We start from the raw sequence: 14,881 nt of genomic DNA, 5'->3' as shown, positions 1-14,881 counted from the left end.
CCTTCACCACTTGGCGCATTACATCAAATAAAGTTTCATCGATACGACTTAATCAGGAGTTAAGGTAACTCTGAGGGTCTCGGCTCTGCCCAGCGACAGTCTTTCTGTAATCCAGGACCAGTGCCCTGAAGTGCCAGTAAGTATCATGGTGAGACCCCAGCATTACCAAGCCCCTACCAGGCACTTTATGTGTGGTATTGCCACTATGGGGCACATGGTTCTAATCACCAGGAGAAGCTGTAAGTGTCTTTATTGATACCATCGTAGACTGGCAGGCAGTGCCATACTTGTTAGGTGGACTTTCCTGTGGGCCTTCAGACTGACTTTCCAGAAGCCCACCCATTTGTCCAAATTGACTTTCCCACAAATAATGGAGGACCATCTGCCCCAATATGAAAGGAGGGGGCAGAAACCTGCTGCTGCCAGCTTGTCTTCTTTAGTTGTTGCCTGACACTTTTGTGTTGGTATCTCAGAGGCCTAGTTCATATAATGAGGCTACTTAGCCGGGACTGCCCCCAGCAAGGACCCCAATGTAACTCTTAACTCGTGAAACCCTGGCACACAGTGCCCACTCACATTAGACGTCTTTGTCACTTTTCAGATAAAATACAAAGAGGCCACTCGGGGACTGTCCAACTGCCTTTATGCCCAGATGCCCGAAACCATTGAGACGGTGTTTGCAAAAGAAGTGGCGCAGAATCAAAGCGAGGTAAGCTTTAGTGGCATTGAATGAGGGGGACTGTGCCAGCTGCCTCCAGTGGGCACTGGAAGAAGTGCATAATGCCATCGGGCACCTTTTAACATGAGGCTTGCTGATGTCACAATGAGTCCTTGCACTTAAAGAATGAGCTCAGTGGCCCCATTGTGTCACTTGTCCCAGGATTTAACCTCCTTGTGGATAGGAAGACAAAGCCATATAGCGCCTTTCATCATGAAGAACACACTGACTGCCCCATTAAAGAAGGGGCATAGCAGGTCACCTGTCCCAGGACTGGGTTGCCATCTTCCTTGTAGACATTAAAAGAAAAGCAAGATGTCATATAGCGCCTTTCATCACATGGCACACTGACTGCACAAAGTGCCTTAGCACTTTAAAATACTCAGCTAAGTGGCCCCTTTATGTGCCAGGATGGGACCGGCCACCTACTGGTGATTATACAGGAGTGCTTGAGGGTATATAGCGCCTTTCATCAGAGTAACACACTGGCTGCACCGTCAAAGAAGGAGCCAAGCAGCCATTTCAACGTGACATGCAACCCTTGGCCGCCCCCTTGTGGTTGATCGTAGACACTTGATGATTTATAGCGCCTTTCATCACCTTGAGCATATAAATTGTACCACTGTAATCTACATGATGTACTTTAGCCCACAGTGCCCAATACCAGGGGATCAGAGTGACCAATGTGACTCCACATCCTGACCTCTGGTGGTCAGTCGCTGACAGTCACATGCGCTCATAGTGGTCAGTCAGCCAAACACGCATGTCTTAATGAGGACCACTTGGGCCAAATCCATGTGGACAATGTCCAGCTCTACACACACCCATCTAGCCTGTGAATTACCTGTGCCCCCCAGTCACTGAATGAGTTTTGGTCACCTGGAGCCGTGTGGCCCTCTTTGCTGTGTCCATATCCACTTGGCACGGCTGGCAGTGCCTATCTTTATAAGAAAAGGTCTGAAGAGTGCCACACATTAGGGTGTTAGGTGACCTCCCCTGCTGGTCACTGACTGACGTGTACCCCCTACCCATGCCAGCCCCCTCTGATTAACTCTGTTCTTGTTTTCCCCTCAGAAACGGTACAAGCACAAGTACGAAATCGAGAAGGGCAAGAGCAGCTACTCGAGCTTGAAGGAGCCGCCAGACGTCAGGCACGCCATGGACGTCCACAGGCATCAAAGTGACGTGAGTTATGCCTTGGCGATCAGGTGAATTGTTCTACAGTATAGCGTCTTTCACTGAGGTGGGCACAGTCTGGCTCTGTGGGTCTAAATGTTCTGGTAGAACACCCACTAGAGGCCTAAGGAGCCTGAAATCCATTCACATCAGGTCTCCTCCATTTTGTATAGCGCCTTTCATGGACAATGGCCTCCGTATATTGCTTAAGATGTGTGGTGCGACTCATTCAGGAGTCAGGAGGGTTGAAGTGGCATCTTTGTGGGTGGTCTACACTGCAGAGGACTGTGTGGACATAAGGTGGGCCATCTCTGTGTTGTTTGGGGTTTAGAAACTACCAGGATGTGACCAGGGTCACTTAGATTCAACATGGACCTTGGGTGGGCTCTTGTGACACCAGCAGTGAGGTACCCTGCAGTTTGAAGGTCAAGTGGCTGAATGCCCAGGAGAGAGGAAAGAGTGGAGATGAGGGGTGGGCCGTGGGGGATTCCCATACAGGGCTCAATGGCTTTATAGTGCCTTGCTCCTTTTTTTGATCTTGACCCTCTCAGCGGTGACACACCACCAGGGATGGGCTGCATGTCCAGCTCCACACAAATGGGTCATTGCAGTCTTCATTCATGGAGACCCCCACAATCAGCAGTGTCTTCAGAGGTGGGCACTTGTCCCTGGGCCAATGTCAGATTAGACAGGGGCTTGAGCTGCAGGTGCAGTGGGGTCCCTGTGAATGGGCTCAGGCCATGGTGCTGTCACTTGCTGATTGGGGGTTCAAATCCCACTGTGGTGCTCTCACCCTCCTCCATGGTGCTGTAGGTCCTGTTGGTCAAGGCGCTATATGCAGCAGCTCATCTCACACTGCGTTCATCTCCTCCCCACAGGTGTCCTACAGAAAAGGGCTGCAGGACCTCCATAAGCACAGTGACATCCCCGACAGGCCGGACATCAAGAAGGCAACCGAGGTGGCCAAACTTATCAGTGACGTACGGGTGCCAGCTTCTCAACTTCTTAAGCTGTCTTAAGTGGCGCATGTAGAGCCTCAGAGGGGCAGGCTGATGGCCCCCGAAGGTTCTGGGGAGCCCAGATTTCCCCTAATGGTTCTGTGTGTTGTGGCAGAAGAAACCTGCACAGCTGGTTTGGGTGGTCAGTATGAAAGGCACTATATAGCAGAGAGCTGAGTGAAGTGAGGGGTGGGCGGCACAACAGATATAGTGGCTGGGGGTGCTGCCTCTCAGTTCCAGCCCCAGGTTTGATCCCGGACCCCCTGCTCATATGTGCTTATATAGCGCCTTTTATAATAAGAGTACCCAGCCCCGTTTCTGAGCTGTGCACTCTGAGCACCAGCAGATGACGCCCACACCATAAAGCACACCGGCCGTGTGGACTGCATCTGTGGTCTCAAGCCTTACCCACTGGGTGCCCACCCTGCCAGGCAGGTTCTCAGTGGCCCTTCTGTTTATTTTGATCATCTTTGGCACCGATTCAGAATCCCACTCTGCATTTTCCTTTGTTGTTGCAGGTTACATATAAGAAGACAAGCAAAATGGACACATACAGTGACCAGTCGATCCTCAGAAGACCCGACATCGAGCACGTCAAGGGGGTCTCCAAGCTGACCAGCCAGGTGAGCAGGGTGGCATAGTCAGCAGGATTTCAATGATGCACTGACCGGCTGGCCGCACAAAGGGGTGGGTAAGGTGAGCCGTTAAGTCATCTGCTCAGGGTGACCCAAGCATACAGTCTGGAGATGGGATACAAGGTCACATGGGAGAGTCCCGGGACATAAACAGCCCTGTCCCCATTTGGTGACCTTATTGTTGTGCTGCCTTGTCACCATCTCCTTGGGCAGGGCCTCTCATTGGAAGGCATCCTTTCTGTCCCAGAGGGCATTACTTGACGCCCCACCCCTTGTCCCTGGTGCTTTGTGTGGCCACACCCAAACTGTGAGGATGTGTCGGCGGAAAGGATGCGCATGGGAAAGGCGCTATATAGATCAAATGTATTATTATTATTATTGTTAAGTGGTCCTTGAACCCAGACTGTGACTCTGTTGTGACAGGTGAAGTACAAGGAGAAGTTTGAGAAGGAGCTCAGGGAGCAGAAGCACCGGTTCAACCCCCAGGAGAGCGCCACCTTCAGGCAGGCACAGGCCGCTGCCCTGTGGGCCAGTGATGTGAGTCCCACTTTCAGTGGTTTTAGATTGGCATGAGGTCAAGGCGGGCAGGTGGGTGGACAGACGGCCAGATGGGCGACTCCGATGAGGATCCAGAAATTAATGAAAACAGTTTAGGGGCACCAGTTCACAGTGTGCGCGCGCGCGTGTGTGTGTGTGTGTGTGTGTGTGCGCACGATAACAGACAATGGCGTTCAGCTGAGTGGTGCCATCTAGAAGGTGAGAGAAGGGGGAGGAACTGGCACCTGGCTGACCCACCAAAGTGGATTTTTAGATTAAGTGCCCATTGCCTTTTGTGCCAACCACAGTTGATGCCATCACCAAATGAACAGATGCAGTAAACTGATGAACCCAAGTTTCTGAAGCAGTCAGGTTAACTCCTTGGTCTCTCTGCCACCCTCACTGATGCAATTAGCATGAAAACCTAGAACTAGAACACAGTGGGTGAAGGGGGCACTGTGGTTTCAAAGGTGTATGGGAGACTGGCACACCCGCATGGCATATTGTGTATTCCGGGAGTTTCTATTGCCAGTTCTGCCCACTGCAGGCGATGCCATCATCTGTTGCTGTGGTTGAGTCTCACCCTTATAAGGCCACTTGACATTTGGTCAGTCTCACTCCCAGGCTATGCCAGCCCTGTCCAGCTGGGGGTACTTGTGGGTCATCTGAATGAACCTTTGACATGATAACCCAACATCAAAGACAGCAGTGCCCCCTGCAGGCCGATTTTCTTTTTCAGCTGAAATTATCTCAAAGTGAACAATGGATAATTTTTCCAAAACCAATACGTGACAAGTGGCCCACAGTTGCCCCCCTGCCAGTGCTAAAGGTTGCCAAGTCCACTCCTTCATCTGAGCAATTTGTCTGCTTGTCTTTGCTTTTAGGTCAAGTACAAGCAGGACCACCGACAGCTCCACGAAGCCACCTCAGATCTGCCCAACCTGCTCCACCTGGCACACGCCTTACAAGCCAGCAAGCTGCAAAGCACGGTACAGTGGGCACCCGCCTCTCTTTACTGGGGGGCCCATTCTCAGGTTGGCAATGGGTCGAGGAGTCAGTGGTGGGCACTGAATCTGCAGATGTGAGTTTTACAGTCCAATATTTTCAGGCCACACAGCAGGTGACTGAGCCAGCAGCAGCGGGCACACTTGGGTCCATTAAAGGGCATCATGAACTGTGCTGCTGTGGACTGCTGCTCCTCACATTCACCTGGCAGTGCATTGACTTGATGCCAGGGCAGTGCCATCCTCACATATGTTGTCTAATAATGTTGTATAGCACCTTTCTGAGAGAACACCAGCAGAAAGTGTGGCACTCAATCTACTTTGGAAGCCCAACTTTATTTTGCACATAACCTTTCAAGCTTGTCATACGGGCATAAGTATGCCCTCCAAAGGCGTGCCACATAATGACTGGCACTGCCAATGTGGTGAACCTTGCCTGTATGGCGCCTTTCACCCTCAGCCTTGTAATTATCAGGTGTTGACCACCTTTATGATTTATAGCCTCTGTCACAGTGCCCACTGTGAGATTGGCATTTTCTCCATGTGTCCATGTGGATGTTTCCCAGTTTTCCAGTTTGTGTGTTTTGTTGTCATCTCTTAACTGACCTGGTGTGAGTGAGTGTGCCCAGTGCCCAGTGCCCCTGCCTTGTGCCCGACACTGTGAGTGCAGCTCCTTCCCCCATTAGCTCTTATATAGTGCCTTTCCTTACACAAAGCCCTTGCCATGGCACCTTTAATCTCAGGAAGTGCCCAGCTCCTGAGTTTGTGTGGCAGTCACCACTGTTTGTTTATATAGCGCCTTTCATAATGAGGCTGCACATCATTTCTGGTGTCCTTTTGACCCCATAAAGATTTGTAGTGGGCTGCCCTCTGCCGGGCTCTAGTGCCTCTCACGGCCAGCGGCTCATTTGGCCAATGTGGGGGTCACTTTCACTGAGGCCCACACTGACGGTCGTCCATCTCTCATTTTTTCCAGTACGAGTACAGAAGGCAGTATGAACGCTCCAAAGGACGCTATCACTTCACTCCAGACACGGCAGAGCAGCGGCATCTCAAGGACAACGTGACACTCCAAAGCCAGGTGCGTGGCGCCTCGGCCTGGGCACCAAGCCCACTACCAACAATGGTGCCGCCCACAGACCATTCTGGGTTTCTTTGTCTCTCAGGTGAAATACAAAGAGGATTACGAGAAGTCCAAAGGGAAGTCGATGTTGGAGTTCACAGACACGCAGGGCTACCAGGTGTCCAAGGAGGCCCAGAAGGTCCAAAGCAAGGTGTGGACTCAGGGGGGCAGAGGGGGGGAGGGATTGAATTCTTAAATGAAAAGGAGGGACAGGGGGGACCACCTGATCAGCTTGTTGATCCCACCTGGCTTTATAGCGCCTTTCACAGACAAATTAATAAAGAATGCAATTAAAGCTTCAGGAGACGATGAATGGGTGTGGCCAGCTGCCAAGTGGCATCCAGGGGTCCTCTCTTATGATTCCCCCCACTGCCCCAACCAGTGTCCCTGGGCTTGTACCATTCTGACCCATTCTGGTTTGTTGTTGGTACTCAGAACTCCTTCTAAATAGAGAGACCAGCTAATGTCTGGTGCCCAAGAGGTACCATGCTAGGTAGGGTGGCATTTGTAGGCAGGCTGGCGATTGCCAGCTGACCAAGTGATCCAGTATGTTTATTAGAGTGCCCACATTAGTGAAGTACACAGAGATGATGATATCTGGCTCCCCCTAGTGGCAAGCTCGCTGAATTTGGTAGCTCTTTCATTCTCAGTTACTGGAGTGCCAACGTTGAGTACAGGGACAAAAGACATCTGTCCTCACTAGACATTTGTCCCCTGCCTGCCCCTTTTATGGATTGTACGCTGGCTTGTCATTTTGTTGGTGAGCATCTTTTGACGTGTCGTCCTTCCCATTTGTATTCCGGCCGAAGAGTCCCCTTGAAATGTGATGGTGAAGGCCATGAGTGCATAGCACGGCTCTGAAGGTGACACTTGGTGGCCGTAGCTTGGCAGAATCAGGGCTCCCAAGTGAAATATAAGGGTCGAACACCACATCCCGATGGGCTGCCAGCGCTCCTCGAGGTAACACCGGCTTTCTTCTGGTTGCAGAAGGAATACCAGAAGGAATATGAAGAGGGGATTAAGGGCAAGTCGGCCATGGACTTCGACCTGACGCCAGCCTACCTGCATGCCAAGCATGCTGCCAGCCTTCTCAGTGAGGTACCTTCGTCATTTAACAGCCCAGTTGGTGTTTTATATGTGGCAATCAGGTGACTAGCCTATATAGCGCCTTTCACACCCGAGGGCCTCACGGAGCAGCACAACTCCTACATGTATAACAAGCACTCCTGTATATAGCGCCTTTCACACCTTATTCTGATGTAGTGCCTTTACATTTATTTCAATTTCTTTATAGTGACCCTCTCATCACCCACAGCCTCAGTGTGGCCCTGTCATATAGTGCCTTTCATCGATTAAATGGGTTCCTGCCCATATTTACATTATATAGCGCCTTCTATTATTGTCCCCCTAACAGTAAGCTGTGCCCTTTTCTGTTTATTTAGATTTCTTTATAGTGACCCTCACAGCCGTCACTGTCACAATATGTGTCACCGAGCGGCGTGCCTCTGTCACATAGCGCCTTTCATGTCAGACGCTGACTCAGCAGGCTCATCCTCACTTTGCCGTGGTGTGTCCACGAGGAGGTCCGTCTCACGTGCCGAGACCACTGTGCTTTCCTTTCAGAGAGAATACCGGAAGGACTTGGAGGAGATCAAAGGGAAGGGCCTGATGGCGCTGGAGGAGACCCCAGATTTGATTCGAGTGAGAAACGCGGCCCACATTCTGAACGAGGTAGGGGGCTCGCCGGGAGGCACGGGGGGGTTGAAGGTTTCCTTGAGAGGGTGCCACCCAATGGCCACAATAAAATTCAAGGGTTAGGAGGTGCTGATGTGGGCTGTACAAGACTTGGGACCCCCAAGTGCTGCCCACCCAGCTCCTTCTGCATGTCACCCAAGAGTCCACAAGTGGATTTCACATTTGGCTCAGCTGCTGTGAAATGAGCATATGAGACCCCTGTGGTGGTCTACACGCCATGTGATGAGGATGGATTTTATTGACTAACAGCGTGTCCTGTCCCAGTGTCACATCAGGGTCCTCGGCCTCGGGTTCAACTCCCCTCCTGACTCTGCTTGTGATTGTAACTTTGTCTTGCAGTCCAGAGACTGCGGTCCAGTGGTGGTCAGTGCTGGCCCCTAGAGCTCGGCGGGCTCTCTGCAGTACAGCCTGTGCTGTGCCTGAGTGGACTGAAAAGTCGCGGGGGTCCGCTCATCGTGGTCTTCCTTGGCTTTCGTATGACTGGACGCAGCTCTTTGTCTTGCAGAAGGAATACAAGAAGGACTTCGAGACGGAGATAAAGGGGAGAGGAATGGAGGTGAGCGCCGACATGCCGGACGTCCAGAGGGCCAAGAAGGCATCCCTGATGGCCAGTGAGGTGAGGTGGTGGGCTGTGTTGTCATTGTCACCTCGAGGAGTGTGACTGGGAGGCCACAGGTACACTTGAGACAAAAGCCTCAGCTCATAACGTCACAAAGCCACAGTGGGCTACCAGCAGCGCAGCAATCTCAGGGGTATAAAGCGCCTTTCCCAGTAAGTGACATCACAAACTAAATCCGACTGTCACTTCAAATCAGCCTCAGCATCATAAGGCGCACAGACGGGTCACATCCATTGTCCCTATTTACATGCCCCCTGTCTGGAGTTCATCTCAACAGTGTAGGCCAGCCTTCAGCAGCAGGTATTGGGGTGCCATTGGGGGTCTCACATCGGTGGTCCCGAGGTTCCTTGACAGAGGCTGTCCCTCTGGTCACTCTTCCTTCAGCAGGCTATGCTTAAGGTCACCACCACAGTCAGCACTTTGGGGGGCTGAGCTCTTCCAGGAGGTCCTCTTCTGTGTGCATCCTTAGTCCTGTCCTCTTGGTCATCACTTGCAAAGACAAGTGGACACCTTGGGCCATGGGACACTTGGACACCTCCAGGTCTGATGTCACCATTGACAACCACCAGAGAGTACATTGTCCCCTTCAGCCGAGGGCAACTCACTGCTTCTAGTGACCTCAGGGATCCTAATTGTTGACAAAGAGTCCCTTTGTCACCCGGCAGAAAGAATACAAAAAGGACCTGGAGAAGGAAATCAAAGGAAAAGGAATGGAGCTGAGCGGAGACGTCCTGGAGATGCAGCGGGCGAAGAAAGCCAGCGAGATCAGCAGCCAGGTCAGCAGCGGGGGGGCCGCTCAGTGGGCTACAGTATATAGCGCCTTTCATGGCTATCTATCTATCTATCTATCCGTTATATAGCGCCTTTCATCAGTCAAGTGGGACACAGCTCGATGGACCACTGCCCATTTCTCATCATTTTGGATGGTGGTCACACATTCTGTGCAGGTGCCCCCCAGTCAGTCTTTGCCCCTCTTTGCCCTGCAGGTGACCTACCGGCAGCTGTCCGAGCTGAGGCACACGTCGTATGGCACGGTGACAGACACGCCGGAGATGCTGCACGCTGCCTATGTGAGGGACATGCTCAGCCAGGTAAGGGGACCTTGCGCCGTGCCACCTCATTTTGGGTCCGGTCAGTCCACTGAGGCACTGTGGTCTCATTGCAGAAGAAGTACAAAGACGAGGCGGATACCAGGAAGCGGTCCTACTGTGCGGTGGTGGACACCCCTGAAATCGAGCGGGTCAAGAACAGCCAGAAACTGGTCAGCTCAGTAAGTTACAGGTGACCTCAAACAGAAGGAAGGTGGCGGTGCCAGGCCAGGAGTACCCTCCATTAGTGTCATTGAACTGAGGCTGGCAGTGCCCACTCGGCCAATCAGCTCTACTATCCACTGACCCCTGGTGTCTTCTGCACATTTGTGACCAGCTTCCTAAATCAAAGAGCCGTCATGCCCACCTGTGCGCTGAAGGTCAGGTGACACCTTTGTGGTCACACAGAGAGCTAGTGGGGGACACTTAGCCACACATTTATGTGACATTCATGACGCTCGATTCCAAAAGTGGACTTCAGCTGCTTCCATATCTCGGGCTGACCAGAGTGTGGACGGAGCCTGTGGCTTGGGCTTTGGTGTGGAAAGGCGCTATATACTGTAAACTAAATGTATTATTATTTTTATATAGCGCCTTGTTCAGTGAGTCACGTACACATATATTTAGTGCCTTTGACAATCTGACGACCCAATGGCAAACTGAATGCTGAGGGGGTGGACATGGAGGTGACAAGTGGCTTTAGGCCTTGGCAGAATATGAAAAAGAAACGAGACTTTGGTGTGAGTGTCCGCTCATCAAAGTCAGAGGTCAGCAGGGTGACCGCTGGGCACACCTTAGTACCTGGAGCAGCACCGCAGACTCCCACCAGGGGGCGCTACTGATACCCTGTCCCTGTGTTTGCAGGTGCACTACACGGCTGACTCAAAGCTTCTCAAGGGGGCAGTGTGCTCCGTACCCGAGACCCCCGACATCCTGCTCGCCAAGGAGAATTCCCGCCGGATCAGCAATGTAAGTGGCATTTCAACTTGGTGATGGGTAAGCTCCCAATAATACTTTCAGCTGCTTAATCAGTGGCACAGCTGGCATTGAGCTGCATTAAGTGCCAACATGGCTAGCTGAGGCAAGACTCAAATGGTGCCCACCAACCAGGTTATGAGGTTGACTCACACCATCTTGTATGCTGGCACCCAATTCCAAAGCCAAAGGGGCACTATGGTAGAGTGGCGGATCTGAGGCTGGGGATCTGCACTGGCAATCGGAAGGCTGTCGGTTCGAATCCCATACATGCCAAGGGACTCTGCTCTGTTGGGCCCTTGCCCTGCCATTGCTGCGCGCTTTGAGTAGTGAGAAAGGCGCTATATAAACTCTTACTTAGGCCTTCATGGTTTGAATACCTTGGCAGTAAATGCCCGCTGACACCCATGACCAGAGGGCATTTCCTAGTCAAGGCTTGAGTTGGGGTGTTACGTTGGCCACTCTGGCACTGTGACTCCTGCTATGCCCCTGGGCTGGTTACTTGGCATTCCTCGCCTGGCCAGAGATTGGTACTCATTTGACTTGGCCACTCAGAGTGCCGCACATCAAGTGAAAGGCGCTATATAAAATACACCCTGTCATTGAAGGTGCACTACAAGGAAGGAGTTGGCACTGGCACAGCAGTGACGGAGACCCCTGAGATGGAAAGAGTGAGAAGGAACCAACAGAACTTCAGCAGTGTGAGTAGAGTGGCATGACTGGGGGACAGCTGGTCTGGGGTCTCCAGAGGACCCACAGGAGGGTGGTGACTCAGGTTTAGGCCTGTGCCCCACAGCTCTGTTCATATTTGAAGGTCAGGTGGTACAGCACTAGGGTGCCACTCCAGATGAATTGCTAAGGTGTGCCACAACACAGCACTGTGGAAACTCCTCGGGCACACTAAGGCTGGCAGCTCAGTTGGCGCCTTGATTAGTGACTGCATCCCTTTGTTGCCATCCTGAATAGCCCCAGCACTCCAGGAGTTGCGGTGCTGCTCTGGGTGGGTAGATGATTTACTGTGGGCGATGATGCCATCCCTAACCATGGTGTGGAGGCCACAGGGGGCTGTAGCTATTTTAGTGGTCAGTATGGCGATGTCTGTGTGTCTGTACCCTCCATGTCATGTAGGCCAGTCAGAGATGCTGAACATCAGGGGCACCTTGATAGTAGAAGCCTTAGAGAGGTGGCACAGTGTCCTGGGTTCAAATGCCAGGCCCAGTTGTTGTCTACATGGAGTTTGGACAAGTGGGTTTCCCTCAAGGTATTCTGATTTTACCAAGACGTGTGTTTAGCCAATCACCAGATTAGTGCCCTGCCATGGGCTGGCATGGTTTTCATTGCTGGTTCCTGCCTTCCCCTCTGAGTTGCTGAAGTTGGCTCTGGTAACCCTGAACTGGATTTTGCCGGTTTGAGCACATGATGTCAGTTCTGTCATTTCTGCTGGCTGCTGAGTGTAATAATAAGAAAATACTTTGGGCACAAGCCAGGCACAGTGGGTGCCATGCTGGCACAGGGTCTTCCATCACCTCTACAGTCACATGTGCTGAGGTCTGCCAGTCGTTTCCATGCCCGATTCTCAACTCATCCATCCCATCTTGACTCTGAAGGTGGTCTGTTTGTAGAGCACTTCACTTGGCCAGGCGTCACAGTTTGGCTCAGGTGGCACATCACATCTGGTGGCAGACTGGACATGTGGGTGTGTTTACTGGGCAAGGCGCTATATTTAACCAGTTAGCACCTGGGACTGATTCTGTGACATTAAGGTGGTCTCTCAGTCTGCGTTGAATACACAAAGACCTGTAATTGAAGTGAAATGGGCCTCATTATGAAAGGCGCTATATAAAGTTAGTAGTGGGCAGCATGCTGGGTTTAAGTCCCACTCTTGTTTGACGTCCATGTGGAGTTTGCCTGTTCTTCCCGTGTTCATGTGGATGTTCCTGTCACACAGTGACCTGACCTCGTGTGACTGGCAGCCATTCCAGGGTTGGCTCCTACCTTATGTGGCTGGGATTGGTGTTGGCTCCCCTGCCCTGTTGTAGAATGAATGCCCTGTCATGTGTGTCACTTGCAATGTCTGCTGAGGGCATGATGGCAGGGCAAGTGACAGAACAAGTTGAAAGGCACACATGTTGGGTACAGCAGGCACTACCTGGCACAGTGGCCTCCCATCACATCCATCACCACTTTCACACATCGTGGAAAGCAGCAGCGCTGAGGTCCTACCAGATGTCATCGCCCCCAAGTTTCCTGATGGCATTTGTAAAAGTGAACTCATGCCACCCTTGAATTGTCTCTCTGAGAAGATGCCAAGGGGGTAAGCGGGCCATTCAGTTCACTGGCATTCCATGTCACTTGACATTCCAGGTCAAATACAAAGAAGACCCCGGACATGGAACGGCTATCCCGGACCCCCCTGAGCTGAAGAGAGCCAAGGAGAACCAGAGGATCGTGAGCGACGTGAGTGGGGCTTCTGTGTGAGCGGGTGGGCGATGTAGTGTCACGTGTCACACCAGCCCACCCAATGAACTCACCATTAACACACACTTTATGTTGGGATGAGACCCTCGTTATGAGGCACTGGCCGCTACTGATGGCTGCTGCTGACCAGAAATTACACAAAGGGTGATTTGACTTTGGGGGTCCCACACAAGGCCAGCAGCAGGGGCTGTTAGAAGCCAAATGTGCCACCGCCAGTGGTCCAAGCATAGCACCAGGTGGCTACTTCACTGGCCAGCCCTCAGGGAGTGGCTCAGGTGAGAGTGGGACCTTTTCTGGATGTGTGGGCATGTGCCCTGGGCAAGGCGCTATATTTAGATCCAGTCGGTACCTTTGACGGATTCTGTGAAGTTCTGAATGCCCCCCAGTCCACCTGGGCACAGAGCATAAAAATGTCATTTAGCTGAGATGGGCATTGATATGGAAGGGAAGCACAGTGGCACAGTAGTTAGCAGCATGCTAGGTTCAAATCCTGCTCTAGGTTGGCATCCATGTAGAGTTTGCCTGCTCTCCCCATGTCTGGGTGGCTTTTTCTCCCACATTCTCAAAGATTAATGGGACCCTCTAAACTGACCCAGTGTGAGTGGGCTTAGTGTTGGACCGGCATCCCCTCCAGCCTTGCCCTCTATGGTGTTGGGACTGGCACCAGCTCCCAGACGTTGAACTGAATTAGGCTGGTTTGAGAATGTCACGTCAGGCCTGTCATTTCCGTTATCTGCTGTGCTTCTACATAATAGAAAAAGCTGAAGAGAGAGCTCTGTGGGCACATTTAGGGCACAGCTGGTGCTACCAGGGCACAGTGGCCTCCCATCACCACATGCACACATTGTGGAAAGAAGCAGCACTGAGGTCCCTCCAGACGTCATCGTCCCCAAGTCTCCTGTCCGCTTTTGTAAAAGTGAGCCCATGCCACCCTTAAACTGTCTCTCTGAGAAGATGCCAAGGGGCAAAGCGGGCCCCTCAGCTCACTGTTTACTCTTGACATTCCAGATCAAATATAAAGAAGACCCCGGACACGGAACGGCAATCCCGGACCCTCCTGAGTTGAAGAGAGCCAAGGAGAACCAGAGGATCGTGAGCGACGTGAGTGGGGCTTCTGTGTGAGCGGGTGGGCCGTCGAGATTACCGAGCAAGGCGCTATATACAGCATATGCACTTAGCACCTCTGACTGATTCTGTGAAGGTCTGAATGTCTGCCGGGCACCGATTATAAAAATATGTCAGGAACTGTGAATGAGCTGAGACTGGCATTATTATGAAAGGTGCTATATAAAAATCTTAGGGCAGTGTGATGGCACAATGGTGAGAAGCTCACTACGTTCAAATCCGACTCTTGGGTTGGCATCCATATGGAGCTGGCATGTTCTGCCATGTGGGCTTTCCTCTGGCATTCGTAAAGATTAGTGGGACCCTCTAAACTGACCCTGAGTGAGTGAGTGAGTGGTGGGCTCCTGCCTTGCCCCTAATACCATTGGGACAGGCTGTGGAACCCCATGGCCCTCGATTCGTTATGTTCTATAAAATCACATGATGTCACCCCAAAGTGACCCGTGTGTCATTTTCAGACGCTCTAATCCAATCTTCCACGCATTCCCAGATGGAGCCGACTGGCTTTAATGTCACTTGTGAAGCAGAAAGTGATGTCAGGTTATGAGGTAAGATTAGCGCCACCTGCAGGTCTGACTTGTAATGGCCATCGAGCCTCAACTGCCACAGGGTGAGCAATCAACTGAAGAAATGAGTGCCAGGCAGAGAGC

The 14,881-nt window shown here is 51.9% G+C and overlaps 1 protein-coding gene across 12 annotated transcripts in view; it reads left to right on the top strand.

The window, feature by feature from the left end:
• Positions 1 to 14,881, top strand: part of nebl (nebulette) — a 65,679-nt gene that overhangs the window by 43,324 nt on the left and 7,474 nt on the right. For 8 of the 12 annotated variants that reach the window (XM_039754227.1, XM_039754230.1, XM_039754231.1 and 5 more), the window contains 18 exons: positions 602 to 709; positions 1,793 to 1,903; positions 2,773 to 2,874; positions 3,411 to 3,515; positions 3,951 to 4,064; positions 4,949 to 5,053; positions 6,045 to 6,149; positions 6,235 to 6,342; positions 7,179 to 7,289; positions 7,815 to 7,922; positions 8,452 to 8,562; positions 9,231 to 9,341; positions 9,552 to 9,656; positions 9,731 to 9,835; positions 10,518 to 10,622; positions 11,237 to 11,329; positions 12,993 to 13,085; positions 14,115 to 14,207. The exons of 3 other annotated variants lie outside the window; for them this stretch is intronic. In XM_039754227.1, coding sequence (XP_039610161.1) covers positions 602 to 709; positions 1,793 to 1,903; positions 2,773 to 2,874; positions 3,411 to 3,515; positions 3,951 to 4,064; positions 4,949 to 5,053; positions 6,045 to 6,149; positions 6,235 to 6,342; positions 7,179 to 7,289; positions 7,815 to 7,922; positions 8,452 to 8,562; positions 9,231 to 9,341; positions 9,552 to 9,656; positions 9,731 to 9,835; positions 10,518 to 10,622; positions 11,237 to 11,329; positions 12,993 to 13,085; positions 14,115 to 14,207 — 1,893 coding nt within the window. The remainder of the gene's footprint in view (positions 1 to 601; positions 710 to 1,792; positions 1,904 to 2,772; positions 2,875 to 3,410; positions 3,516 to 3,950; positions 4,065 to 4,948; positions 5,054 to 6,044; positions 6,150 to 6,234; positions 6,343 to 7,178; positions 7,290 to 7,814; positions 7,923 to 8,451; positions 8,563 to 9,230; positions 9,342 to 9,551; positions 9,657 to 9,730; positions 9,836 to 10,517; positions 10,623 to 11,236; positions 11,330 to 12,992; positions 13,086 to 14,114; positions 14,208 to 14,881) is intronic. One more of the 12 variants, XM_039754229.1, reaches the window with a different exon arrangement.

Source organism: Polypterus senegalus, chromosome 5, assembly GCF_016835505.1.
Source record: "Polypterus senegalus isolate Bchr_013 chromosome 5, ASM1683550v1, whole genome shotgun sequence".
NCBI classification, from domain to species: domain Eukaryota; kingdom Metazoa; phylum Chordata; class Cladistia; order Polypteriformes; family Polypteridae; genus Polypterus; species Polypterus senegalus.
This window is presented reverse-complemented; position numbering and strand designations above follow the sequence as displayed.